At 47.7% G+C, this 27,698-nt stretch overlaps 10 protein-coding genes across 10 annotated transcripts; 9 read left to right on the top strand and 1 right to left on the bottom strand.

Moving 5' to 3' along the window:
* Window positions 1-101: 101 nt before the first annotated feature.
* Window positions 102-1,384, top strand: B0J16DRAFT_365280 (uncharacterized protein). Its single transcript, XM_046129999.1, has 5 exons — window positions 102-450; window positions 503-579; window positions 635-718; window positions 776-844; window positions 902-1,384. Exons 1-5 carry the CDS (start codon window positions 251-253, stop codon window positions 1,300-1,302), a joined length of 831 nt encoding a protein of 276 aa, XP_045977937.1. The 5' UTR covers window positions 102-250; the 3' UTR covers window positions 1,303-1,384.
* Window positions 1,385-1,744: 360 nt separating this feature from the next.
* On the top strand, window positions 1,745-3,244 carry B0J16DRAFT_350475 (chaperonin 10-like protein). Its single transcript, XM_046129055.1, has 3 exons — window positions 1,745-1,830; window positions 1,887-2,009; window positions 2,059-3,244. The coding sequence occupies exons 1-3, from the start codon at window positions 1,819-1,821 to the stop codon at window positions 2,992-2,994; spliced, it is 1,071 nt and encodes a 356-aa protein (XP_045977936.1). The 5' UTR covers window positions 1,745-1,818; the 3' UTR covers window positions 2,995-3,244.
* Window positions 3,245-3,637: 393 nt separating this feature from the next.
* On the top strand, window positions 3,638-5,218 carry B0J16DRAFT_389479 (uncharacterized protein; the record flags this gene model as incomplete). Its single annotated transcript, XM_046131815.1, has 3 exons — window positions 3,638-3,744; window positions 3,800-4,819; window positions 4,876-5,218. 3 exons carry the CDS (start codon window positions 3,638-3,640, stop codon window positions 5,216-5,218), a joined length of 1,470 nt encoding a protein of 489 aa, XP_045977935.1.
* A 2,856-nt stretch (window positions 5,219-8,074) lies between these two features.
* B0J16DRAFT_350472 (uncharacterized protein) lies at window positions 8,075-8,776 on the top strand. Its single transcript, XM_046129054.1, has one exon. It carries the CDS (start codon window positions 8,347-8,349, stop codon window positions 8,563-8,565), a length of 219 nt encoding a protein of 72 aa, XP_045977934.1. The 5' UTR covers window positions 8,075-8,346; the 3' UTR covers window positions 8,566-8,776.
* Window positions 8,777-9,556: 780 nt separating this feature from the next.
* On the top strand, window positions 9,557-13,226 carry B0J16DRAFT_293829 (uncharacterized protein; the record flags this gene model as incomplete). The annotated part of the gene is made up of 3 exons (XM_046124374.1): window positions 9,557-9,760; window positions 9,811-10,010; window positions 10,065-13,226. 3 exons carry the CDS (start codon window positions 9,557-9,559, stop codon window positions 13,042-13,044), a joined length of 3,384 nt encoding a protein of 1,127 aa, XP_045977933.1. The 3' UTR covers window positions 13,045-13,226.
* A 12-nt stretch (window positions 13,227-13,238) lies between these two features.
* On the bottom strand, window positions 13,239-14,827 carry B0J16DRAFT_193579 (uncharacterized protein). Its single transcript, XM_046122838.1, has 2 exons — window positions 13,935-14,827; window positions 13,239-13,884 (listed from the first exon to the last, which is right to left on the bottom strand). Exons 1-2 carry the CDS (start codon window positions 14,549-14,551, stop codon window positions 13,551-13,553), a joined length of 951 nt encoding a protein of 316 aa, XP_045977932.1. The 5' UTR covers window positions 14,552-14,827; the 3' UTR covers window positions 13,239-13,550.
* A 1,017-nt stretch (window positions 14,828-15,844) lies between these two features.
* B0J16DRAFT_350466 (Thiolase, N-terminal domain-containing protein) lies at window positions 15,845-17,664 on the top strand. The gene is made up of 3 exons (XM_046129053.1): window positions 15,845-16,138; window positions 16,197-16,377; window positions 16,428-17,664. Exons 1-3 carry the CDS (start codon window positions 16,074-16,076, stop codon window positions 17,430-17,432), a joined length of 1,251 nt encoding a protein of 416 aa, XP_045977931.1. The 5' UTR covers window positions 15,845-16,073; the 3' UTR covers window positions 17,433-17,664.
* A 674-nt stretch (window positions 17,665-18,338) lies between these two features.
* B0J16DRAFT_193565 (sulfate transporter family-domain-containing protein) lies at window positions 18,339-21,051 on the top strand. The gene is made up of 4 exons (XM_046122837.1): window positions 18,339-18,936; window positions 18,989-19,615; window positions 19,669-20,182; window positions 20,232-21,051. Exons 1-4 carry the CDS (start codon window positions 18,476-18,478, stop codon window positions 20,952-20,954), a joined length of 2,325 nt encoding a protein of 774 aa, XP_045977930.1. The 5' UTR covers window positions 18,339-18,475; the 3' UTR covers window positions 20,955-21,051.
* Window positions 21,052-21,655: 604 nt separating this feature from the next.
* On the top strand, window positions 21,656-23,064 carry B0J16DRAFT_358722 (S-adenosyl-L-methionine-dependent methyltransferase; the record flags this gene model as incomplete). The annotated part of the gene is made up of 6 exons (XM_046129605.1): window positions 21,656-21,724; window positions 21,844-21,845; window positions 22,136-22,202; window positions 22,256-22,296; window positions 22,339-22,986; window positions 23,034-23,064. 6 exons carry the CDS (start codon window positions 21,656-21,658, stop codon window positions 23,062-23,064), a joined length of 858 nt encoding a protein of 285 aa, XP_045977929.1.
* A 1,860-nt stretch (window positions 23,065-24,924) lies between these two features.
* Window positions 24,925-27,134, top strand: B0J16DRAFT_405940 (uncharacterized protein; the record flags this gene model as incomplete). The annotated part of the gene is made up of 2 exons (XM_046132930.1): window positions 24,925-26,568; window positions 26,622-27,134. The coding sequence occupies 2 exons, from the start codon at window positions 24,925-24,927 to the stop codon at window positions 27,018-27,020; spliced, it is 2,043 nt and encodes a 680-aa protein (XP_045977928.1). The 3' UTR covers window positions 27,021-27,134.
* Between the last annotated feature and the right edge of the window lie 564 nt (window positions 27,135-27,698).

Genomic DNA, 27,698 nt, shown 5'->3' with positions numbered 1-27,698 from the left:
CATGCAGTCGGATGATCCTCTTGATCAAATCCAATGACGATGAAAGGAGAAGGGACCAACTGGATCGGATGATGATACCCCGATCAATGTGGGGGTTCCATTGGAAGGTACCAAGGTATGGGCATGGAAGGCACCTCCATCATGAGTTAAGAAGTACCTTCCCTCATTCATGATACTACTACCCCTCTTCTCAACACCATAACATCAATTCGCTTCCCTATCATAAAATACTCGTCTCATTCAACTCATCATGTCTATGTCAGTGGAAGATGCCACCAAAACAAGAGATGGTTTTCCCAAACCATTCCCTAATATCTCCTCAAACGTGATGGAGCAGCTCCGCTTGAATGACAAGGTCTGTATTGTCAACGGCGCTGCCGATGGACTCGGATACGCTGTAGCTGAAGGCTATGCTGAAGCAGGCGGAAATGTTGCTTTGTGGTATAACTCGTAAGTTTATTGCAATTACGATAACAACGAGCAATCAACCAACGTTCTTCAGAAACGATGCTGCTATCGAAAAGGCCCGTTCGTTGTCGGAACAGCATGGAATTAAAGCCTCGGCTTACCAGGTTGACGGTCAGTTTATTTGATACCCGTCCATCTTTTCTATAGCTTACCCAGTTTCCATCAGTATCCGATGCTCAACAAATTCAATCTGCCTTAAAAAAGGTCCTCGATGATTTTGGCAAGATCGATGTTTATGTTGCAAATGCGGGTAAGATGGTTATACTTGAACCCTCTGGCATACGACGAGGCTAACAACAGTATCAAGGCATGGCCATTTCAAAACCAATTCTTGAACAGACTATCGAAGAATACAAGAAACAGATGTCGGTGAATGGTGCGTACCCTACCCGCGATGCCCCGCAAAGCTCGCTTGTATCTAACAGCCATACAGTTGACGGCGTCGTCTACTCTGCCAAATACGTCGGCGAGATCTTCAAGCGTCAGGGTTTTGGCAATTTTATCATCACATCTAGCATGAGCGCCCATATCGTCAATGTGCCGACCGACCAGCCAGTGTACAACGGTAGCAAAGCCTTTATCACTCACTTCGGCAAGTCGCTTGCCCGAGAGTGGCGCGAGTTTGCTCGTGTGAACATCGTATCTCCTGGATTTTTCGACACAAAGATGGGTGCAAGTCCCGAGGCCCTCAACGAGGCGTATCGAATGGCAGTGCTGGGAAGACAGGGCCATGTTAAGGAGATCAAGGGTCTTTATCTGTATCTTGCAAGCGATGCTTCAACTTATATGACAGGCAGTGATTTGCTAATTGATGGAGGCTATGTGCTGCCCTAGATCTTTGGAGGATTTCAATAGAATATACTTGGCAGTGAAGCGAAGATAAATGGTAATCATAACAAACCATTGATACTAAGCCATTTTCTTATTCTATTTTCTAACTTTTGTACTTTTGCTGATTCTAAGCATTTCATCAATGAGACAATACTGCAGTGTATGTTGATCCTCGTTTGTGGACAGTACCTGAGCATGTCAAGGCAATCAAATACTTAGAATAGGATGCTTAATACCAACAGGATCTGTATATCAGTATGCTAAGCTACAATAGAATCAAACGTTCTGCGCGTTGCAGAGGCATATGCGTGTGCAACGCCAATACAACACTGTCACTTCCCCTCACTCGGACGATGTACCCCGAACTCAACAGTCACCTGACTAAAGTATGCGGAGATGCCCAGTTTATTTTACTATTGAGTGACGGTATTCATGGCCATTGTAACCTTATCAAACACGAATCGGTATTCACAAGCTTTATTATCATTCAGACTACCCGCCACGCCCTAAAAAAGCACAATGAGTGAAACTGTATGCCCGTCTAGTTCCGGAGTTATGTAAAGATATACTAAATTGGTACAAATCAGAACCCGTCTTGCTTTCTATATGGTCCTGGGGATGCCAGGTTTGGAGACCGACCAGTCCCTCAAATCGAAGATCCGCACGATGTCATAGTCAAGATCGCATACACTGGTGTCTGCGGTAGCGACGTAAGCCAGTCTATCTATGCATCTCACTGGAGTCACTGACAAGGTTCAGGTCCATTTCTGGACTGAAGGCGGTTTTGCAAGAAAGGTCAGCGAACAGCATCCTCTGGTAATGGGCCACGAGGCTTCGGGCGTAATTCATAAAGTCGGCCCAGCGGTGTCACATCTCAAGCCAGGTGACCAAGTGGCTATCGAGCCAGGTTTCTCATGCAAGAGCTGCACTTACTGTAAGTCTGGACGGTACAATCTCTGCCGTGAGATGAAGTTTGCTGCAGATCCGCCCTCTACCCACGGAACACTCTCTCGCTTCTTCAAGATCCCCGAAGATTTTGCTTATAAACTTCCCGAATCTATCAGCCTGGAAGAGGCCGTTCTTGTTGAACCGCTTGGCGTCGCTGTTCACGGTGTTAGACTCGCTGATATACGTCCTGGTCAGAGTGTCATTGTCCAAGGAGCCGGTACTGTCGGCTGTCTTACCGCGGCAACTGTGAAGGCTTATGGCGCCAAGAGAGTTATAATCACTGATATCAATGCTGAAAAGCTTTCCTTCGCGAAAGGCGTTGTTGAATGCCAAACGTTCCAATCCAAATCAAACGCAACGCCTGAGCAAGAAGCTGCCAGATTGAAACAAGAGGCAGGCTTTGAACTTGGTGCTGATGCCGTCCTAGAATGCACCGGAGTCGAAGCATCAGCACAATTGGGCATCTTTTCCCTGGCACCAGGTGGTGTCTTTGTTCAAATCGGACTGGGTAAGGCTATTCAAGCATTGCCTATTCACGCCATGTGCGAGAAAGAAGTTGTTATGAAGACTTGTTTCCGATATGGGCCAGGTGATTTTGAAATTGCTCTTGGACTTCTTGAGTCAAGTAAAGTCTCTGTCTCTTCATTTATAAGCAACATTGTGCCGTTCGAAAAGGCACCCCAGGCATGGGACAAGACCATGAGAGGAGAGGGAATTAAGAATATTATTAAAGGAGTGGAAGATTGAGCTCGACTTCAGAACATTGTCAGTTGGTTTTATTTACTCATGAGAAGATTTGCCTGCACTGGATGTCTTCTTCTATGCAAAAGAATGAAGCATTGACAAAACTCAACACGTCATTATTACCTGGGTTCGTTTGGATTTCAACGTCGTGAGTACGTGATAGGGTAGCTCGGATCCTATCTCGGACTTTGCTTGTCACAGTATGGGGCTAGAGCTGACAGTGGAGGTTGCAATTACAACAATGTGATCCTTGATCCCAGCTTTGCCATATTACCCTCATGAATCCTGATTTTCTTGATCGCCAAATGGTCAGCTCGGATTCGTAGCAAAACTGTGCCTTACCTTTGTCTGTTTCGTGCCATATTCGGACTATCGCATTCATATGTTCGCTAAGCCACCTGCCACTAACACAATCCTTCAATCAAATACTACCCAAATGTTTCATGAATAAGGTCAAGTCAACATAGGTAATTAGTAGAAGGATTATGTAGCTAGCTGATAGTTGAGGCCGATCTTACAGCCGCTTCAAGTACGAGCATTCACGTCGCAATCAGACTGATAGTACAACTTTCAGCCATGTACAAAAGCGCTGGTTGCCATCTCCTGTTTTTCTTGACGAGTTTCCCATCAACCTGACTTCGCCAAAATGAAGCTTGACGTTGTAATTACCGCCTTAGCGTTGTGGGCTAATGGAGCCTGCGCGTACAAACCACTCACTCCCCAGCGAGTTACAAATGACATAAAAGCAGAAGAGTATGAATATTCTAACCCTGCTCTATATCAAACACAGAAAGCTCATATATCTCAGTCTTGAAAATACTCTCCAGAAGCTAAACCAGATTGCTCTTGACAACAACAACAACCGGGCTTTTGGGCTTCCAGGCTACAAAGCCTCTCTCGAGTTCGTCCAAGAACGCCTGCGACATGGGAACCATTTTGATATTTCTGTTCAGCCGTTTACCCACCTCTTCTCACAAACTCGCAAGGCGGCTCTGACTGGCCCTGAAGGAGAGAATGTCGATGTGGTCTCCTTACAGTACAATCATGCTACTCCTCTTCCGGGAGGAGTAACCGCTCCTCTAGTACTGGTGCCCATCGACGATGAACGCGGCTCAGGCTGTTTCCAGGAACAATGGGCAGATGTTGATGTAAAAGGGAAGGTCGCTTTAATCAAGCGCGGCAAATGCAACTTCGTTAACAAACTCATTCTCGCCAAGCAGAATGATGCTGCAGCTGCCATCATCTTCAACGATAATCCCGCTCAGACTGCAGGCTCTGGCTCGCTTGGTGCTGAAAACATCGGCAAGCTCGTACCTGTTGGTGTCATCACTTACAATGAGGGCATTGATTGGGCAGAACGACTCAAGAAAAATGAATCTCTTGAAATCAACTTGACCATCGATGTCTTGACGGAGAAGCGTGAGACCTGGCAGATAATCGCAGACACCAAGGAAGGTGGTTCAAACAACATCGTTATGCTGGGTGCTCACCTAGACTCGATTCAAGAAGGCCCTGGCATCAATGATAACGGGAGCGGTGTTGCTGCGCTGCTCAGTATCGCTGAGTCGATCAAGAAGTACAAGAATTTCAAAAACAAGCTGAGACTCGCTTTCTGGGGCGCAGAAGAGAGCGGAATGATCGGTTCGACTTTCTATGTATCGAACTTGTTTAAGGAAGAAGCGAGTAAGATTAGATTCTACTACAACTACGACATGATCGCCTCTCCACAGCCTTTTTACATCGTATATGCCGATTCAGACACTCATAAGGCTGGCGCCAAATATCTCTACGATTATTTAATTGAGCAAGGTTATCCTGCCGAGTATTCGTAAGTGCAAATTCAATATGACTCCGCTCTACATCCTAACTAACACCACCTCTCAGTCCTTTCGGAAGCTCTTCTGATTATATAGGTTTCCTTAAACTTGGCATACCCTCATCCGGTATCTTCACTGGAGCTGGTGCCCCTCAAGATTCATGCTATCACACTGCCTGTGATGATATCAAAAACATCAACAAGGAGGCCCTTCTGGTCAATGCAAAGGCTGCTGGATATGCAGCTGCCAGCCTTGCTTTGAGCATTGAAGGTCTACCTGGACATGAAATCTCGACTGTCAATCCGTTGAGTAAGCGTGGGGTGGCACGGAATATGGTTAGATGGGCCAATGTCGCTCGAGGAGCTGAGAAGGTACATAGCTGTGGGAGTGAGAAGAAGGTCTTCATGTAATGTGTCATTATTTTTGAGGCCCGGGAGATTTGTCTGTCTATCGGAAGTCCCAGTATATCATGTTTGTCAGTATGTGTATATAAATAATACTGGGATATGTCTCCACGGAAATAATGGTAACTCGTTTGCCATTTTGAGGAAACTTGGCATTTTTCATTTATGGTAGTGCAGCTTTCAATTCGTACAACTTAACCGAAAATTCATGATATCAACTAAGATATCCATATTGCCCAGCCTCTAGATCATGAACAATATGCACTGCATGTAAGAGATGGCTGGGCGAACTTGGCGGAGCTTGTGCAATGTTAATCCGGGGTAGCTTCCAAGGCGGATTGACAGATGTAGCCAAGTCGGAAGCACGTTGTCGCCAAGAGAGTTTCTTTTTTGGACTTTGCTTTTCTATGGGTAACATAGCTAGTTGAAGCTGGTCTCTTGGCTTACCAGGGTGAGGTCAAAGACGGTGATGGTCAGACTCCACTGAACTTTAGTTGCAGGCATTTGTTTATTAGGCATGAGAATGAAATTGGCGGTGGACTACTAGTTAGAGTAAAGTGAAGAGACTCATTTATCTATGACTAAGTAGTTTACTTTTAAACAAGTCTTTGCTGGAATGGTAAAGAAAAAGAGAGCATAGGTGATAACAGCACGGACACTATTGAGACGGTGAAACAGTTGGGCATGCAGGCATGGTAGATCGTGGAGTAAAAACAAAGTAAATTGGATGATAATCTTACATGATCTGAGTTACTGAAATCTGTTGACCGTTGAGCCTTCCAGATTGAGGTCTTGGTATGGAGTACATCCGTCCACCACGTTTGAAACTCTAGCAAGAATACAGCACCGTTACGGGCGTTTAATCTCTGGCTGCAACACCCTCATGTGATTGCTCCGTAGAAGGCAGTGATTATCGTAGCTTGCAGGGTGTTTTGTCATTCCGCGTCAAAGCCCCTCAATCTTCTTGGCAGTGATGGAAGTTTCTCTAATGGTATGGACCTTGGCAGGCAATAGCAGCAGGCGATTATTTCCAAATCTTATCTGCGATATATCATCTGCACTATTAAACGTCCACGAGATCTGGAGTTTTATGAAAATGGGGTGAAGATGTGCACTGGATGTGTTGATCTATCGCGGTAGCCGCCATTACGTTTGATGGTCCGGACATCATATATCGAGTGCTTTTGCTCTTGTGTCACCTTTTTGATAAATAATTTAATCAGCAGCCGTTGTCCTTCTAGTCTGCACAATGTCCAATGTATCACAATGGTGGTTGGCCGAGGAAAACGCGGGGTCTGGGGTAGTCATTCGTGATACATTTAGATGCTGCAGCCGCTTTGATGAAGGCCTCAGTGGGGGAACATAACTATTTCAGACTTGCTTTTTCTAGCAAATAGCTGGATGTACGGATACAGCAGGCGTGATTTGATGGCGTTGAGCAGACAAACATATTCCTACAAAATTAATACGGGAGCACACATACGCACGGTGGCGATACAGCGACAAAAGCAAAGAAGTTAATCTCAACATTTTGCAGGGACTAACTCGCAGTCTCGGTCAGCACTACCGCATATCATCCAGCATCTCGTTGGACACTTAAGAGCCGACTCTCTCTACTTGCACTCACCGAGAAGCCCCGCAACCGGAGACATGCATCTCGGAGATGTTCGTCGTCGGCGTTTCGATCCATGTCGCCGATGCCGCCACTCGTTTGTGCCAAGCCTCAACGGAGCGGAGGGCGGGTCTCCGCAGCGGAGCACGTGACTCGTACGATGTTTGCTTGGCATCAAGGGAGCGGAGGTTTACACACACCAGTATTCACAGGGAGGCGCAGGCCGAGGCGGAGGAGGATACACGGAGACGCCGAGAAGATGGCAGCATGTGAGATCAAGCGATTGACTTTTGGTGTTCTGATAATCGGAAATAGTCACGTGAGAGATGCACCCGATGGCGGAGTGAAGAAGCTGGGATAAAAGGTTGATACTGATACTGTATGGTATTGGTGATCAGCGGCGTCTCAAAAGTGCTAGTTACTGCACGAGCCAGAGTAAAGAGACAACAAGAAAAGAATTACGCGAACTTGTCGCTATTCCCCGACGTAACATGAACACACACACGGTCTGCCTCTGCCAAGATGCCACTTGCACACACTATTGGACAATGGATCCAAGACGGTGGATCAGGTGATATGATGATTTTGAGTAGCCGATAAGCCCAGAACCTTAAGTAACATAAGCGCAAGGTTGTTGGGTCCAAGTGGAGAGCGATGATCCCTGAAAGACTGGACAAGGCCAATCAACGAGGCTCACTTGTGCGTGGCCAAGCCTGACTCTTAGACTTGTTCCAGAAACGAGTTGACTTGTCTCTCTCCCTTCCATACCAGATGCAAGGCAAGAATCCCACGCTGCAAAATGCAAAGCTACCTCAACGCAGAAGCGATCAGAACATCGCAAACTGCTGGGATTGTCGCGAGAAACAGGTGGGCTCGGCGAATCTTCCCTCAAAGCTCCGAAAATCTATTGGATACGCGTCATTACTCAAGCGCCAAGAGCCGCCAAGACAACCTGTGCTCTTTGAACTTTGAAGCTATCAAGACGGCCACCAGCCAGTTGAAGCTGCAGCTACGCCTTCAACTGACTAAGCATCTTGGCGCCAAGATGTGATGAACCAAGCTGAACCTTGAAAGGCTTGAATGGGTTCTAGCACTCTCGCTCAGCAAAAACAAAACAAAAAAAAAGGTTGAGTGCAGTACAGTACCGTTACTTGGCAGGGCCCTTGCTCTTGGACGGTGGTGGAATGCCGAATCAGCATGAGTTGATCAAGTATCACACTGAAAGTTTGTTATGTTTTAGTGGACGCGATTTAGATTTGACGTTTCAAACCCGCATGCGGCATCTCGTGATAGCACGTTGGCATTCAGCACGTTTTTCTCTCTCTTTGCATGGCAATCAAGACCGTGCTTCAACGGTTATTCTACTCATGACGATCGATAGCTGCCGTTAAAGTAACCATCCCATGATGATCGAAGACCGGGGCAATGCCGATATAAACTTGACAGACGCTCTAGACGCTGTCCTCGTGCGTAGCAAAAAGGGACAATGACCGCCGCAACCATGCGATAATGCAGGCTTGCGATGCACACCAATGACCTCACAGTCTCGGTGCAAATATTCTCTTTCTGCTCTTTCTGTTCGCTTTGGTTGCACGTTTGCGCAGATTGCCAAGCTGCCAAGGCGCCAAGATACCCACTGTGTGTACCACCAGGAAGTCTCACGATACCTCTAGTCTGTAATAATGAGGTGTGTCTATCTGGTTCGAAGTTTCGATTGGTAAAAGTGACTAGGATTTGGTGATTGGTAGAACCTAGAAGAAATGCACCGAGTGCTTGAGAAAGTATTGACGATGCTTCCAAAATTGTTTGGGGTTCATTCAAGCTGCAGATACCTTGTTAGTCTATGAGTCTGCGATTGCCGGCTGCAGATTGACAGCAAAGAACGGCAGTTGTAGATTAGCAGTTAATTAAATAGGTACTGTCAGCCAGCAATTGACGTCAGGAAGGACTCCGTTTAGTTCACTCAACTCCGTCCCGGAGACTACCGACAAGTCCCGTACGGTCAGTGTGATGGATACTGATAGCAACACACCATCGGTTAGGCTTAATGCCTGCTGTAATTAGAGGCTCAACATAGGTTCATATCTACTGTACAGGGATTGGTAGGGCAACATGAGAACAGGACAGGTGCAGGGAGTGTGTGGGGAAAACGCCAACCTAATTGGAACTCTAAGCAAACTAAACTGTGGCGCATCTGAACCGTACCAACGCCAAGAAACCCCAAGCATGGCATCGACTCAGGTTCCGCTCCGAGCTTGAGACCATGAGAAAAACAGAGAGAGAGAGAGCGCAGACGAGTTCTTGAGAATTATGACGGTTCAGATTCGAGATGTCAAAAGTATATATTACCTACTTCCCCCGCACCCCGCCAAGTCGTTCTTTCCTTCAAGTTAGAGTTATCAATCAATCACCAATCGCTGATACTGTACCTACCTGTACTGTACTTTCCACTTCCACTTCCATACCTACCTACATCATCACATTTACTGAGCAATTGTCTTGTTTCTTTTACCTGGTCGCATTGTATCGACTAAAGAGCCCAGTATCCATGACATTGAAGTAGCTTATGGACTTTCTTGTACATCTATCCCCCTAAGCTGTCACATATCATTCATTCATTCATTCAACACACTCACACAGCGACCCTCCTCATTCATATCAAGCATAAGGGCCACGACCTTATTCCTCCGTCCACCTCTCCTGTCCGGTCGTCACTCTTCAATTGACCGACCATGGCGGCCGAGTATCCCAAGCACCCGTTCCTCCTCACTGTCGAGGAGACGGCGCAAGCTCTCGGTACCAGCATCGACAAGGGTCTTACAAGCCAACAAGTCGCTGAAGCCCAGCAAAAATACCCAAAAAATGAGCTCGACGTCGGCGGCACTGTACCCTGGTACAGTATCCTGACCAAGCAGTTGCTCAATGCCATGATTATTGTAAGTTCTTTCATCCTGCCAGTTCAATTGGTTGTACTAATCCACACTAGGTTCTCGCATTTGCTATGGCTCTCAGTTTCGGTATCAAAGACTACATCGAGGGTGGTGTGCTTGTCTTTGTTATTGTTCTCAACGTTACAATTGGTTTCTGGCAAGAGTATCGTGCCGAGAAGCGCATGGATGCTCTCAGAGCTCTTTCATCGCCCAGTGCCATGGTTCTTCGCGACGGCAAGACCCAAGTCATTTCCAAGTAAGTCCTCACAATCTGAAGCATCGTATATCACAAAGTTAACCACTTGAGCAGCCCCGAAGTCGTTCCCGGTGACATAGTTCTTCTCAAGATGGGCGACACTGTCCCCGCCGATCTCCGTCTCTTTGAAGCCATGAACCTTGCCTGCGAGGAGGGTCAACTCACTGGCGAATCGATCCCCGTCGAAAAGATCACCGATAACAATATTACTGCTCCTGGCACTGAAAAGCCTGTCGAGTCCGAAGATGAGATCGGTATTGGTGACCGTGTCAACATGGCCTATGCCACCACCGTTGTCCGAAAGGGCCGTGGTCGTGGTATTGTCACTTCTACTGGTATGCTCACTGAAGTCGGCAAGATTGCTGCTTCTACTTCTAAGAAGACACGCAAGGCCGGACGCTCAATGAATTATAAGAAGTATGGAAAGAAGCAGCCCTTTGTCGGTGCTAGCAAGCGAACCTGGGATGTTATTGGCAAGTTTTTGGGTCTGACTGAGGGAACACCTCTGCAGCGAAAGCTCTCAGCTCTCGCCTACGTTCTCTTTGGCTGTGCCATCATCCTCGCTATCGTTGTGTTTGCTGTCAACAAGTTCGACATGAAGAACGAGGTCATTATTTATGCCACTTCTTTAGGTATCGCCATTATCCCTGAGTCCCTGGTCGCTGTCTTGACTATCACCATGGTCGTTGCCGTCACTGTCATGCGAAAGGCTAATGTCGTTGTTCGTGATCTTTCTGCCCTCGAAGCTCTTGGAGGAGTCACCAACATTTGCTCCGACAAGACTGGCACCCTTACCGAAGGTGCAATGGTCGTTCGCAAAGCCTGGATTCCCTCTTCTCACATCTACACTGTCCGCGACTCTCAGAACCCCAACGACCCCACCAAGGGCAGGGTCACATACTCCAAGCAGAATGATTCTGAGCCCGAAGAACCTCCAGCGCCTCGTGACTATGATCGCGAGCGAAGTGCCGCCGTGCTAAAGTTCGATGTTCCCGACGAGAAACTGAATCAGAACAACAACACTCCCGCCAAGCAGCCCGAGCCTGAGGTTGAGTGCGAAATGACCGACGAGCTCAACGCATTCTTACTCTCTTCTGCCCTTTGCAACTTGGCTACGGTTCGCTACGATGACGAAGAAGAGAAATGGCAGGTTACTGGCGAGCCGACTGAGGTTGCTCTCCAAGTCTTCGCTCACCGCTTCAGCTCTGGTAAGAAGACACTTGAGGGTCAGAACTGGAAGCAGATCGCCGAGTTCCCCTTCGATAGCTCGATTAAGCGCATGTCTGTTATCTACGATGCCCCTGAGGGAGCTAGCGGTTCTATTATCGAGACTGAGAACTCCATGGTCTTCACGAAGGGTGCCGTCGAGCGTGTTCTGGATCTTTGCGACTACGTTGGCAGTGGAGCTGACCAGCAGCCTATGACTGATGAGCTCAAGGAGAATGTCCTCAACCAGATGAACAGCCTTGCCTCTCAGGGTCAGCGTGTTCTCGCTATCGCTTACCGACCTTGGGATGGTCGCTTTACTTCCAAGCAAGCCTCTTCACCCGCTGAGGATGAGAAGCTTCGCACTGAGGTCGAAAAGGGTCTCATTCTTCTCGGTCTCGCTGGTATCTACGACCCTCCTCGTCGCGAAACCAAGCCGTCTATCGCTGAGTGCTCCAACGCTGGTATTCGTGTTCACATGCTTACTGGTGATCATCCTGAAACTGCCAAAGCCATTGCTAAGGAAGTTGGTATCATTCCCAAGAACCTGGGTATCTTGCCCGATCATGTTGCCAAATCCATCGTTCAGAAGGCCACTGACTTTGACCGAATGACCGATGAGGAAATTGACGCTCTTGAGGAACTTCCTCTGGTCATTGCCCGATGTGCTCCGGACACCAAGACTCGCATGATTGACGCTCTTCGTCGACGTGGCGCGTTCATGGCCATGACTGGTGACGGTGTTAACGATGCTCCCTCTCTGTCTCGCGCTGATGTCGGTATTGCTATGGGTTCTGGCTCTGATGTTGCCAAGTCAGCTTCCAAGATCGTGCTCACTGATGACAAGTTCAACTCTATCGTCGCTGCCATTCGCGAAGGTCGTCGCATGTTTGACAACATTCAGAAGTTTGTCCTCCATCTTTTAACCTCTAACGTCGGTGAAGTTATCCTCCTGGTCTGCGGTCTTGCTTTTGTCGACGACACAGGCTTCTCAGTTTTCCCCGTTTCGCCTTTGCAAATCATCTGGATCAACATGGCTACTTCTTCGTTCCCTGCCTTCGGACTTGGTCGTGAACAGGGTGCCCAGGATATCATGCGCAAGCCTCCGCAGGATAAGAAGCGCGGTGTCTTTACTAACCAGATCATTGTCGATATGATCGTCTACGGTATCATCATGGGTGCTTGCACTATGTGCACTTTCGTCATCATTATCTACGGCGCCAATGGTGGAAACTTGGGCGAGGAGTGCAACCAGCGGTACTCTGAGGCTTGCGTCCCTGTGTTCAAGGCTCGTGCTGCTACCTTCGCTGAACTGACTTGGCTTATCCTCATCTCGGCTTGGGAGTTCAAGAGTCTGCGTCGCTCGATTTTCCGCCTCAACCCTGACGATGACAGCCGCTTCCCTGTCTTCAAGGACATCTACGCTAACCGCTTCCTCTTCTGGTCTGTTATCATCGGCGGTCTGTCTGTGTTCCCTGTGGTCTACATTCCCGTCCTCAACCACAAGTTCTTCAAGCACACTGGTATCACTTGGGAGTGGGCGCTGTCTGTCGGCTTCACCATCGTGTTTGTTGCTGGCATTGAGCTTTGGAAGTTGACCAAGCGACATTTCCACCTTCTTGAGGACGCTCCTGTTCGACGTGGTGTCTGGGGCCAGGGTGGTGAAGACGGTGGCCGACTCGGTCGAACCATGTCTTTCTCCAGCTTCAAAACCTGGGCCTCCTTTTCTCGAAAGGACACTGGAGAGTCTCTCGGCAAGCGAGATACTTCTCGCGGACCATCTGAGCGACATATTGTGCCTCAAGGCCTTGCGGCCACCGAGGCTTAATCTTTTGAATCACATATTTATGAAGATAATACCTGGGGGTAGCTGCAAAATTAATGATAGAGGAGGATATTTAGAGGTTCTCGTCTCGGAGACGGGTTTTTTGATGAGTGGAAGCATTTTGACGAATTTTGATACACCACTGCGACACGGTGTATTGGATGTTGATATCACTTGTGCTTTTTAGTTACATTTTTGGCCCTCATGAAGGGTATAGATATCCCACCACCCAGCATAAAAATAGCGGGTGTGAAATGCATTGTGTTCTTTCCCAAAAACTTTTAATGTGAAGTCGATTGAAATTGTCCAAGAGCTCGGTTGATCGACACTCAGTCAAAGTGACATTATGAACTCGTTTATAGTCTGATGTGTGTAACAGAACAATAACCCAAAAGTGATACACCTGCATATGCAGCATTGCTTCTAAACCACGATTTGACATCCCAAATACCGTTGAGAACTTGGATCACCTCCACAGAATATTTACAACGGTCCATCCATAAAATGCTTTACATCACCGTTTTCAGCATAACAGCAAATATCAACGACAAGATCCCGATACTTGGTAGACTAACTTTCGTCTGAGATGCACTGTTCTCGCCAGTAGTGTTGAGTCCGAGATACTGCGCGCCTATAGTTGTAAGAGAGCCACTATTGGAGAGAAAAGCAGCGTTGGGGCCGACGCTGGATATATCAGATCGAAACGCGCCAAAGTAAGTGTATCGACCAATGAACTTTGACTCGTCAAACCACTTAAGAGTCTGCTCGAAGAACTCGTCTGTAGGCTTGGCATCTTGATGGGCGTAGGCATATTCCGTAACCCAAATGGAAGTGTTGGGCCATCTGTATGGTTCATTAGCAACGATTGAAGGGTTATATGGTATACTACATACTCAGCAAGTCGTTCACCGATGTGAGATGCCAAACCCTCGAAGTTGTCGTACCAGTGCACAGGAAGAAAGTCCCATGTACAATTCCTCTTGGGACCACCTCGACTCTTCATCTCAGTACAGTTTCCAAGGAACTGCCTCAACCAGGGCATACCATCCCATCCACCTGTACAAGCAGGAAGCCCCAATTTTATACCCATCTTGCCCAGGGGTTCAAAATTGGCGACCCAGGCTTCAGCAGCGACTTTGGGTTCGAGGTTGCTCCCTCCAACGTCGTTTCCAGCATCCGGTTCATTGAAGCCAAGGACGTGAGTGACATTGATTCCGTCACTGATAAGACCTTTGACATTCTCGAGGAAGGTGGTATCGCTCGAGTCAGATCCGACACCCCACATCATGGGCACGAATTCGAACTGGTCTTGGGGAATGGTTTTGTATAGATCTGTAGGCTGGTCTTCGTAGTTGTAGTACCATGTGATGTCGCTGCCGTTCTGGACCCATATCTTGTCATCCTGGGGTTCCTTCTTGTTGTGAACGAAGCAAAGCCCTCTCTTGTGGTCGCGGGTAGCGTAAGCTGAACCAGCTAGTAGAAGAGACAGGAGATGCTTGGACAGAGCCATGATGTTTAGTGTGCGAGTTCGAGATCTTAGATGGACGAAGCCTAAAAAATGAGAAATAATGAATTATCAAGACTCAAAGACTGAGTAAAGAGCGAGTAATTCTTGGTAATTACTTGGCGGTTGCTAAAGAGTGATGTCTGCTCGATCGATGTTTTCTGTTATCTACTCTAATGGGCGCTCGAGTAGGGAGTAGGACTCCAATGATGATATAAGTCAGCTTGTACAAAGAGAAGATAGTAAGGATCGTATTTCTGACTTGAGAGACCTCAAGTGGTATGACGTGCTGTGTAAAAGAAAGTAATGAATGTACGAACCGACGGAGGCATCGCAAAAGAAATCGAGTTCAGGAGAAAAGGAGGCGATAGCACAGACATATTAGAAACCCCGAAGCTTCCGTTTTCTTACAGATTCTTCACAGACGCAATATTTCAGTCAGCTTGGCTTGAAGAAATGGCTTGTGGCAAATCGCCGAAAATGGAGATGGTATGAAGTTATCCGTCCCGTTGGTTCTCATATCGCCGGATGAGGAAAACGGTTTGTCTGACCAAGGGTCTAGACATACGGACGCTAGGGATAGCCGAGAAGTCCTCCTGAAGATCCAACAGTTACTATTGGCTCATGCTTATGATCCAGGAACAAGTGTTACGCTGATACAGGATGGTTGGCGTAATTCCAAGTCATGTGGTAGATCTACAAGCACAATAGACACCGAACCAGGTTGGTGGAACATTCTCTTCAATAGCCCAATTATGTTCAAAAGGACCTCAATCTAGGACAGGATCCAGGCGGATAGCACTTGCTATTGTTGTATGGCCGCGTTCAAGTGTTGGGTAGATGCCGTTTGTCGATGAGACTATAGGGTAATCAATGAACCAAACATCTGTGAAATGGACGTTGGATTTTGTTGACTGGCTGGCAAAACTTGGTGAGGCTATCCGTACAATACTCCGAGCTAACCTTTTATTGCATTCCAATCACCAAAGCCTATTTCAAGAAGACATGAGTTTGCTCAATTTACGTGAGTATGATAACAGGGGTACTGCAGTATCGGGTAGTTGACGTGATGTCAAAATGCAATGACGCCGAGTTTTGATCAGATAATCGATTTAATGGTCGCTCATACATGAAGATTTAAATATTTCTGGACTTGTTAATCACAAAACGGTAATTACTACTAGTTCTATGATTGAATAGATCGAGAGTTGTTTGCTTGCCATCGTTTATCGATATAAACAATGTTATGTCAGCAACTTCGGCCCCGCAAAATAAATAATCACCCCGGAACCTCGGGAAGTGGCTACTCTTGTGGCTACCTCGGCTCAACCCCACGCGTTTCGATGCGCCATTCTAAGTACCGTAACAGCTTCCGTTGGAGTTCAACCCCAGACCCCTCCCATGATGAACTTCGCCTCGGCATCTTTTTCTCCTATTTTAAACCCAATCGCTCTGTAATCTCAACCTTTACATCCGACCTGAAAGACATCTCTCTTCAATTCGTATCATATACACATATACATACACAATGGCTGCTGAACGTATTGGTTCCATCGTCAAGCACTTGGCCCCTGGGTCAGCGCTTAACAGCATGTGAGTTGCCACTGCCCATGACCAGGGCAACGTAAACAAACTAACAACGATACAATAGTCAAGCCAAAAACCCTGACGATATTGTTATCACTCTCGCCGTGCGAACGCCGCTCACCAAGGCCAAGAAGGGTGGTTTCAAGGATACCACTCTTGAATATATGGTTTACGCTCTTCTGAAAGAAGTCCGAGAACGATCGAACCTTGACCCTGCCCTGGTTGAGGATATTTGCCTCGGAAACGTGGGTCGCGATTCTCGTTATGAACCAGGCGCTTGCTAACATTCTTCCAGGTCTCTGATGCTAAGGCCGCTTACAAGGTCCGCGCCTCTGCCCTCGCCGCTGGTTTCCCCAACACCGCTGGTGCCTCGTCCATCAACCGCTTCTGCTCTTCTGGCCTCAAGGCCACCGCCGATATCGCCCACTCCATCTCAAATGGCTCTATCGAGGTCGGTATCGCCATGGGCGCCGAACAGATGACCATTGGTGGCGACGCGCTCGATAAGCCTTTCGATGAGGCTGTTACATCAAAAAGTCAGGAGGCAGTTGACTGCATGCAGCCCATGGGCTGGACAAGCGAAAATGTTAGCAATGACTTTGGTGTTACCCGTGAGATGATGGATAAGTTTGCTGCTGGAAGCTTCCAGAAGGCCGAGGCTGCGCAAAAGGCCGGCTGGTTCGCAGATGAGATTGCGCCCATCACCACCAAGATCAAGGGTCCTGACGGCCAGGAGAAGGAGGTCACTCTCACTCAAGATGAGGGCATCCGACCAGGCACCACTGCCGAGAGCCTCTCCAAGATTCGAGCTGCTTTCCCTCAATGGGGTGGAGCTACAACTGGTGGTAACGCCAGTCAGATCACCGATGGAGCTGCCGCTGTCTTGTTGATGAAGCGATCTACTGCCATCAAGTTGGGTCAACCTATCTTGGCCAAGTACGTTGGATCTACTGTTGCTGGCCTTGCGCCTCGCATTATGGGTATCGGCCCCAGCGTTGCCATCCCTAAGCTCCTTGCCCAGCACAACATCTCCATGAACGATATTGATATTGTTGAGATCAACGAGGCCTTTGCTTCCATGGCCGTTTACTGCCAGGATAAGCTTGGTCTTACATCAGAAAAGCTCAACCCTCGTGGAGGAGCTATCGCCTTGGGTCACCCTCTGGGTGCTACTGGCGCCAGACAGATTGTGACAGGCCTGTCTGAGTGCAGACGGCAAAAGAAGAAGATGCTCTTGACAAGCATGTGCATCGGCACAGGCCAGGGCATGGCTGGTCTGTTCGTGAATGAGCAGGTATAGGATGGTCGAAGCGAACCTAGTTATTAATTATGTAACAAAAGCAGATCTCGATGTGATCTACGAGTCGGTTGGATATGCGATTTCTTGACGAGCGAGATTACTGAATTCAAGCATAAAGTTTTGTTCTTTTTTTCAGCCATTTATCATACATAATGAAAGACACTAAATATGCATGTCGGTGAAGCCAAATAATTCCAAGAACCTTTTCAATTGTGTTATTGTCTCACCGACGTGTCAGCCAAGGAAAAATTGCAGATGATCATGAACTTTTGAGAAGCTTAATATTACGGCCAGTGTCGGGTTCCAGATTGGCGGGCAGCCATAAGCCTTTAGGCCGGCGGGGGCTTCTAGGCCTTCTCGCTACAGTCAGTTGCAGGGATCGCTGAACAACACGAGGTTGGCTATTCGCTCACATTCCCCGAGGCGGCGGGAGTCACCTGGAGGCTACTGCTCTGATGTCACTGAAAAGTCCCCGTAAATGGTAAAAGTTGGACAACCTACAGCCATTGCGTGGGTGGCATTTGCGCGGTTAAAGCGCTATGATTGGGCTAAAACCTGCGACTGGATCTGAGATTTGGGGGTTACCAGGATGAGAAACTGCCTGATGATTGCACACAGGAAGTCAAGGGACCTGACCGATTGACGGCATGGGATGGGATGGCCCTTGGAATGGGTTCCTCCTACCTTGGGTATCTTTAGCGAGACATGAATTTTTGATGTCTTGCCTTTTTCCTTTTTCCTTTTGTCTTTCCCTATGCATTGATTCATGATCCTTTGACAGTCAGTTCTACGCAGAGTCCGTTTCTTCTACTCCATGCATTACTCGTCATTGCCAGTCGCGTACTTGTCGAACTCCAAGCCGGCATCTTTTTGCCGACGATCGTCGACCATCTATCTTCTGCGCCGTTACAAGCAAGAAACCCTCGTGAAACAAGCTTAAATATAGATCTTTGGAAGTCGTTTTATTCTAAGTACCTATCCTAAACCACCAAAATTGAGTCGATTCCACAAAAGACATTACGACTTGGTCGATATTCGCTATCATGACGAACCGACCCTCTCATAGTCGTACCAATTCGTCCACGGACCACCGTCCTGCGCAGCCAAGTGCCCTTCGTCAAGCTGCATCGCCGCCAGCTTCGCCCGGACAAGGAGCTACCATAAACGAGATATTCGCCAACGAATCGACGCCGCTGATCGATGGAGATAACCAGCGCCCAAACCAACGTCGAGGGAGCGTTCATCCCGCGCATCCCGGTGTTTGCAGTCATGGTACTTTCAGTCCACGACCCATGAGCCCGACATTGACGATGAGGAGCACCGACGAGGATGGCAGCGAGACCGCGGGGTCGGGAACGCACATTCCTGTCCTGGATAACGCTATCACAACAATCGTGGGCCATGAGGATTGGAAGAAGTGGTTGAAAAAGAGAATGCGAACAAAGACCATGGGCCACAGCAGTATGCTGGCTGAACAAGCAGGTTTCGAGGACACAGCTTTCATGTATGAGCATTACGTCCAATAGCCGGTAAATAGCCTGCTAACTTGCCAACAGGTATCTCGCGTACTATATCCCATGCTTGAATTGGATGCGCCAGTACAAGGTTTCTTACCTTCGAGGCGATCTTATCGCAGCTATTACTATGGCATCGTTCTATCTACCGATGGCCCTGTCACTGGCTGCGAACCTCGCTCACGTCCCTCCGATTCACGGTCTCTACGCTTTCGTCTTTAACCCTTTCATCTACGCTTTGCTCGGATCTTGCCCACAGATGGTTGTCGGTCCCGAAGCCGCAGGTTCTCTTCTTGTCGGTACCGTTGTCAAGCAGAACGTCGGCTCTGGAGAGGACGAAGATAACGATTTGCTCCACGCGCAGATCTGCGGTATTGTAGCAGGTATGGCGGGTGCAATGGTTGTTATTGCCGGTCTTGCGCGATTGGGTTTTATGGACAGTGTTCTCAGCAGACCTTTTCTGCGCGGTTTCATCAGTGCTATCGGTTTCGTCATTGCCGTTGACCAGCTGATTCCTGAGTTAGGACTCGCTGAGTTGGCTGACAAGGCGGGCGTTAGCCATGGTAGCCCTGTAGAAAAGATCAGGTTCATCATTGGCAATGTCGACAAAGCGCATGGCTTAACATTTGCCATTGCTGGAATTAGCTTTCTTGTCATCATGATTTGTCGGTAAGTGGCGCTTTCGTGGCTTTCTTTCTACACAACGTTGACTGAGCGTTTAGTGAACTCAAAAATCGGCTCCAGCCCCGATACCCCGGTGTCGCGTATATCCCTGATCGATTTGTTGTCGTTGTTGTGTCTGCCATTCTCTGCTGGCATTTGGATTGGGATAGCCAAGGTGTTGAGATCCTTGGACCAGTCAAGGCTGCCAACGGTCAGCTCCTTGCTTTCCAATGGCCTTTCAAGCTGCAGCACATGCCGCATATTCGAAGTGCCATGTCGACCTCTTTCCTAATCGCACTTCTCGGATTCTTTGAGTCTTCTGTAGCTGCCAAAAGTCTGGGCTCAAGTGAGACCATTAAGGGTATCCAGTTGAGCGCAAACCGAGAGATGATCGCTCTGGGCATTGCCAATATGGTTGGTGGTTGCTTCATGAGTCTACCAGCGTTTGGTGGATATGGCCGAAGCAAGGTGAATAAGAGCACCGGTGGCAAGAGCCCCGCCAGTTCAATGTTCCTGAGTATCATCTCCTTGCTCTCGATCTTCTTCCTCCTTCCATACTTTTATTACCTACCGGTAAGTTACACATGAGCCTAGTATGATCGTACGAGCTAACACTACGAAGAAACCCGTCCTGTCATCGATGATTTCGGTCGTGGCTTACTCGCTGATAGAAGAAGCGCCCCACGACATCAGCTTCTTCCTGAAAATCCGCGGCTGGACTGAGCTGGGTCTCATGGCTGTCATTTTCTTTGCGACCATGTTCTACTCGCTCACACTTGGCATGGCATTCGGCGTTGGAATCTCAATGCTTATGGTCATCAAGCATAGTACGCGACCAAGAATTCAGATTCTGGGCCGAATCCCGGGAACAAACCGATTTGAGAATGCCGAAGGCGACAAGGCAAGCTTGGAGTTCGTCGAAGGATGTCTTATTGTCAAGATCCCAGAGCCTTTGACCTTTGCCAACACGGGAGAACTCAAATCTCGACTTCGCCGGCTGGAACTTTATGGCACATCGAAGGCGCACCCTGCCCTGCCACGACTCCGCCATGCTGACATGAACCGAAACGTCATCTTCGACATTCATGGTGTGACATCCATGGACGGTTCAGGTACCCAGGTTTTGACAGAGATCGTTCGCAACTACACTGATCGAGGAGTGCGTGTCTACTTCTCCCGATGCCCAGTCCGCAAGGATCACCCTGTCTGGCGCTTGATGTCAAGCAGCGGCATTGTGGAGATGGCCAGTGAGAGACACTTTGTTAACGACGTTGAGGAGGCATTGCGCTTGACTGAGTACGAAGAGAGTGTCACTGGAGAATCCAGCAGACATCGTGAGCTCTAGACAAACAGACGAACTAAAAGAAGGGACCAGGGCGTTAGAAATATCAACGATGCATAGTTTTGGAGTGTTGCAGATTGCGCAGAGATACCACTTTCTTTGACGTTGTGGAAGCATGGGTTGAAACAAGCATTAGAACCTGCATGAGTAACGTAAACACGCTTACGAATACATATACATACACACGCATACTGGACTAGGCGTTTTTCGTGGCACGAATACAGACTCTGCAAACGTGAGGAACGAGGGAAGAACAATTATGATGATCATGAACCACCAATACCAAGAGACGGTGTCCAAAGGGCCGAGATCGAGCTCGCTTCGTAGTGAGGTCCTTGGTGTCTTCCATCCTCGGCGGCATGAGTGAGTATTAGATATGAAGGGACCCAATTTGGCAGTCGGAGGATCGTCAGCCGAGAATGCATTGCGATCTTACTCTTGAGCTCACATTGCTGATGATCAATTGGGTGCGAGCCGAGGTACCACAGGAATAACCTTGTGTAGTACCATATGAGAGTGTATAAGACTAAGCCCTCGCCTTTGTTCTTTGTCTTGGTGGCTTACCTTGATCGTGCATGGTCTTCTGTCTGTGACCCTTTGATCTCACATTGTCACAAAAATAACCTGTTTCGATTTATTCTTATTTCCTACTTCTGTTTAAACAAAATCTAAGCTTCAGTGACCTATACCCTAGCTATAACGAAATGGAAGCAAGCGTGAAATACCAGTCACAAAAGGCTATTCCATCTTTCAATTTGGACCCCATTGAGTTTGTGCGTCTCTTGAAGCCCCCAAGCTCATAACGTCGCTGTCGCATGAAGTTGACAATTGTACAATAGGACCCTCGTGTAGTCGGAAATGTAGACGATGACGATGATTACATTGCCAATAGTGGTAGGCAAGTAAAGCAATTGATCTTCCTCTCAAGCAAAACTGATCAGGATTGCCAGTTTGCGCGATTCGACAGCATCTATAACATCCAGCATCCTTGAGTATAGAAATATTAATGGTCGAATCTTTCAACAATCCAACACCACAGAGTATTGGTAAGTTTTATTACATTCTCAACCAGTGAAAGGCTAACTCGTATTCCAGGGCGCCTACAGACGAGCATTTCCAAGAAGGACAGAACATACTGTAAATGCTTTCTACCCTGAGACAGAAAATTCCCTAACGATACTAAGGCATCACGTTACTCTTCTTCTTCTAGGAAACAGACTGCATTTGTCACCCATCGGGGAGAAACCTCAGGTATCTGAACGAACAAAGACAGGCCACGAAAGACATGCAGCTGACCAGGTTAGAAAATCCTCGACATCGGTACTGGTACTGGTATATGGGCTATGTATGCTCGATAATCTTCTACCGATATAAAATATTCTGACAGTGATAGCGATATGGCTGATGAGTATTCTTCCGCCGAAGTAATTGGCACTGATATCTCGGCTGCTCAACCCACCTTTGTACCACCAAACTGTATCTTCCAGATCGATGATGCCCAACTTGACTGGACTTTTGAACCGAATACTTTCGACTTTATCCATCTTCGATATCTTTACGGCGCTATCGACGACTGGAGGAAGCTTTTTCGTCAGGCCTACACCCACGTGCGACGAGGGGGCTGGGTTGAGAGCCTCGATATCGACATCGAAACACGCAGCGAGAACCCCAAGGTACAAAACGACCCAAATCACATCTTTTATAAATGGTACCAACTATTTTTCGAATGCGGTCGTAAGACTGGTCGAACATTTGAGATCTCGCGTGATGGACGTCAGGAAGAATACATGCGAGAAGCAGGCTTTACTGATCTGGTATCTAAATCGTGGAAAGTACCCATCGGAGGTTGGCCACATGATGAGAAGCTGAAGCAGATTGGGTTCTATAACGGTGCTTTCATTGATCAATCGCTTGATGGCTTTGCTATCTTTCCTGTTGGTGAGATATTGGGGTGGTCGGTTGATGAAGTTACGGCTTTGGTTGCTCAGATGAGAAAGGCATTGAGAGAGCCTAGAGCGATGCCTTATTTTATTGTGTATGCTTATGTTTGACTTGTATGGAACTTTGCTAATTGAGATGCAGGCATATGGTCTATGGTCGAAAGCCATTGTAAATGACCATAAGTTATTCAATTCTTTTCGTCTCTTATGCTCTCGGCGGTGCATTTATCTCATGCCCACTATGTTTTGAGCCAAGAACGGATCATTAATACTGAGTTCCATGCTTCGGGGAGTTGATCATATGGAATTATCACACCATCGATAGTGTCTCCATCAAGACGCCATGACCAAGATCAAGACCAGGGCGTCCGTCAACAACTCCCTGTTCAACGTCTCCACGATGGTAAGTGACACGAACCATCTCGAGAAACACCACCGTCGACTCTCAGTCTTTGCCAAGGTATACTGCAGAATAATGTTGCATCAGGACCGTCAGCTCGGAATCACCGAAGTCTCTGTTTGCAATAAGAATTGATGTTTCTGTGTACCCCACGCTCGGTCATCCTTGGCAAATTGGATCACGATCCTAACCAGTACAGTAGTCTATGTCTTATGATATATACCAATCACTGTTGTGAGAATGTGGCTGCCTTAGTAGGAAACGTCATGTTCAGCTGTGATAAACCGGGCTGTCGGCTTGGCGCCGGAATCTCGCCTGAGAGGACAGAACATGGTTCGACTAAACAAGACAAACTGCACAGGAGTAGTAAGGTCGCAAGTTAGGATGAGTGGTTGACTGAAACAATTGACACTTGTATTGTTGAAGGAATATTGTAAGTGGATCGAGACCCAACAACGCAAATTAAGCTTGTTCTGACACCTTTGGGACTAATTAATTAGACCGAGGCTCAAACTCGGAATGATCCATTTATTAAAACTCTAGTAGTCAGGTAACATTAAGTTAGTATAGTTTTATGGTACGTTGTAGCCAAAGTGGAAGTCCCTGCCACAAGGTATAAACCAACCTCTGAATCAGAGAATGGCAAACATGTAAAGGAACCCTGGGTAAAAAGTTGACTCTGTCTCACGAGTTGACACTATTAATGACGTTTATTCAGTCCATAAGAACTCTTATCTCAAGTCATGCCAAGTGACGTACCATGCTGTGACATTCTGTGCTTGGCTGAAGCTTTTCTCTGAGTTGAATGCCAAGGGAATAACCCCCGGTTGCCGTGTTATCCACTGATGTGAAGTCTGCCAAGAAGAGAGGCAACTGAGGCCCTTGTAATGGCGCATCCCTTGAGGGTGCATGTACATGTACAGTATCCATAAAAGCGGGAATAAACGTTTTATTCAAAGTTCAAACGAAGGTTAATTTTAACTTGGTGGATTGTCTTTATGGATTATGCTTAAACTACCTAGCTTCAATCATTGGTATACAGTTGAACAACTTCAAGTGTCTACTTTACACTCAAGTCTTCACAAGTGATTAATTATTAGACATGATATAGCCTCAAAGATAAGAAAATAATCCTCCAGAATTCATTCGTTCTTAGAGAAACATATGTCTTCTCAACTGCAGGCCCCCCAAACGCCAAGTCTCCGGTCATCTTGGCAGCGGAGTTCCCTGGATCTGCAGAGTTTAGTTTTTCTCTTGTCATACGAAGCCAATGGAGAAAGCCAAGTAGATCTTGCCCTCAAACTCCCCGTTCCGAGAGGTTCATCCTAGCTATCTGCTACTGTAATGTGCAGCAAGTGAACCGGAGGGGATCCCGATCCTGTCCCTCGTTCCCTGCAAAGACACCCAAGTCTTGGCTCATCATCCCAAGTGTTTGTTGGTTGATTTTTGCAATAAAAGGATGAGTTTCCACCTAAATAGAAAATGAACCGAACTTTCCACTTCCTTGGTTCTCTTTCACCTTTTGGGAACAAGGCTCTTGTGATGCCATCTTGATTTATTCTTCTTGACCACGGAAACTCGACACTTATCGCTTATACAACCAAAACGAAACAATTCCCTCGGGCTCTTCAATATGGGAGTCCCTCCCTTCCTCCAAAAGGTCGGCCAGTGGTTATCCCCTCCACCTGCAAAGTCCGAAGATGGCCGTGATCAATGGGGCACAAGAGCGTCCTTCTTGCTCGCAGCCATGGGCGGTTGCGCCGGTATGGGAAACCTAATTCGATACCCTTCTCAAGTGTACAACAACAACGGTCTCCAGTGGTTTATTCCCTATCTTATGTGTGTCTTCCTTATCGCCATTCCAGCCCTTATTCTCGAAGTCAGCATCGGTCAAGCCTACCGCGGAGGCTCTGTCGTCGCTTTCAACAACATCCACCACCGTCTCAAGGGCCTGGGCTTCAGTTTATTATATATCGGCTTCTTCGTCAGTCCTTACTTTGTAGTCAATTTGTCCTGGATCATGATTTATTTCCGAAACTCCTTCCAGAGTCCCTTGCCTTGGGATGGACGTGCCGAGGACTACTACTATAAAGACGTGGTCCAGAATGTCGATGCGATTCCTGGTAACAAGACCTCCAGTGGCGTCCAGGATTATGTCCATTATCCCGGTACTGCTCTTATCGGAGAAACTGTAGGTTGGACTGCATTCATTTGGTTCCTCGTCTGGATTTCCATCTTCCGAGGTATTGGACAGACTGGCCGTGTCGTCTACTTCACTATGGGCTTGCCTGTTGTCCTAACTATCATCCTTGTTGGACGATCTGTCTCGCTTCCTAACGCCGGCCGTGGTGTTAAGCTGTACTTTGGCGAGTGGAATGGTGATAAGCTGGCTTCCGGCGAGATCTGGCAGACAGCAGCAGGTCAAGTTTTCTTCTCGACTGGTGTGGGTTTCGGTTATTTCAGTTCTTACGCATCTTACAACCAGAAGCACGCCAACGCTGTTATGGACTCTTGCCTCATTGTTGGCAGCAATGTTCTCTTTGAGGGTTTTGCTGCTTTCGCCGCCTTTGGTGTTGTTGGATATCTGGACATGATGCCTGTTCCCGGAGAGCGAATTGGTTCCTTCACCATCGGTTTCTTGACACTGCCTACAGCTATCACACAACTCCCTGGATCGTCGTTCTGGGCTTTTGCTCTGTTCTTCACACTGGTGGTTCTTGGATACAGTTCTGCTTTCGCTATGGTCGACGCCGTTGTCACTCTTGTCATGGATACCAAGCCAAGGATACGCCGCGAGTGGGTAGTCACAGCTCTTGTTGTCCTCTCATTCCTCATTTCTTTGCCCTACTGCACTCAGTTCGGTTACGCTCTCCTCACGGGCGTCGACCGCTGGATCAACGATGTCGCCCTAGTGTTTGTCGTCTTTGGCGAATGCGCCTTCTCCACGACCTTCTATCGCTGGAGAGATGTTGCTGGCCAAGTCGGAAAGCCTGCTTTCTTTATCTGGAACTTTGGATACTTCGGTGGAATGGTTCTTGGTGTCGCTGTTGCCCACGCCGTTCAAGCTGAGGCTGGTGCTGGAGTTGGTTTTGGCATCTTCATTATCTGCTCTATCGTATCTTGCGTCATTGGCAAGACGCCTGACGATATTCCTCCTGCGCTCAGCTTTGGCGAAGACCGGGGATTTATTCGTCGATCTATTGGCAAGAGCTCCGTTCTCTCCAAGCTCTTTGGCAGCGTTTTCTTCAAGCGCTTCTGGTATATGGCCTTCTATTCTGTAAGTCCTTCCCCTCATTTTCAACGCTTACAGTCACTAACTGGAGACAACAGGGTCAACAACTTCGAAGAGATCTCAACGTTATTGTTGCCACTGGAAAGAACTGGAGCATTCCCGCCTTCTGGCCTATCCTTTTGCGCTTCCTCTCCGCGCCTGTCCTCGCCATCATCTACGGTTTCTCTTACCCGGCCTTTTACCAGCTCCGCGATGACCCTCTTCATATTCTCGGGTTTGGCCTTGCTCACATTTGCCTGGTCCTTATTGGACTTGGAGTTCTTGTGCCGCGCTGGTATAACACCATCATTCCTCCCGATCGACGTGAGGAGGGTAAGCTTCCCTATGCACCCAATGTGTTATTGGACGGCGAGGAACCTCGAAGAACGGAGTCTATGGAGACTGCAGAAGGACTGGAGGGTTCTGAAGGTGGCGAAAGCCAGGATAAGAAGCAATAGAGTGAACATCAGGCTGTGTTGGGGTATTGATGGAGTGAATGAACATAAAAGAAAAGTGATAGTTACACGAGAATCTGTTCCATAGTTTTGAATACATGTGTCAGCAAATGCTGTTCAGCGGATCGCTTTATCATTGTTCTACATATATTGAAAGGCAGAATGATGCAAGACAACTAGACTATATAGCGCCGAGGAGATACATTTTCGACAGCATAGTCAGCATGATGTTAATCCCAGCTGCCCCTGGGACATGGGCTGAGCGTCAAGATTCATACAAGAATACGAGTTACGAAAATGGGAAGTACCTAAGCAAGTCACTTCGTTTCAAACTCCAACATAGACGTCACCTCCACGACAATGTCTAAGACATGGAGGACTTTCTAGGAAAACTTGCGGTAATGTTCGGTAGTTATGTATCATGCCGGAGTCTCCGCGCTATATCTAGGCTTAAATTGGTCAAACCTCCGTTCTTGTTGTATCTGCACGACAGTGACAGTATCCAATCCCAGATACCCTATTTAAAGCGGCAGTTGCATGATCCACTCGGTCGAGATAAATGAGTTAGTACAACTCCAGATCCAGACCCAGATCTAATTCAAACTGGCCACTGTATACAGCATCTCATAACGTAAGGGGCATGGCCAAGCATGATCGTCAACGGTCGATCGCCCGGGTTAT

Source organism: Fusarium flagelliforme (genome assembly GCF_020744385.1).
Source record: "Fusarium flagelliforme strain FIESC 12 MPI-CAGE-AA-0113 chromosome Unknown B0J16scaffold_8, whole genome shotgun sequence".
Classification (NCBI taxonomy): Eukaryota; Fungi; Ascomycota; class Sordariomycetes; order Hypocreales; family Nectriaceae; genus Fusarium; species Fusarium flagelliforme.
Note: the sequence above shows the minus strand (reverse complement) of the source record. Positions and strands in the feature narration are given on the sequence as shown.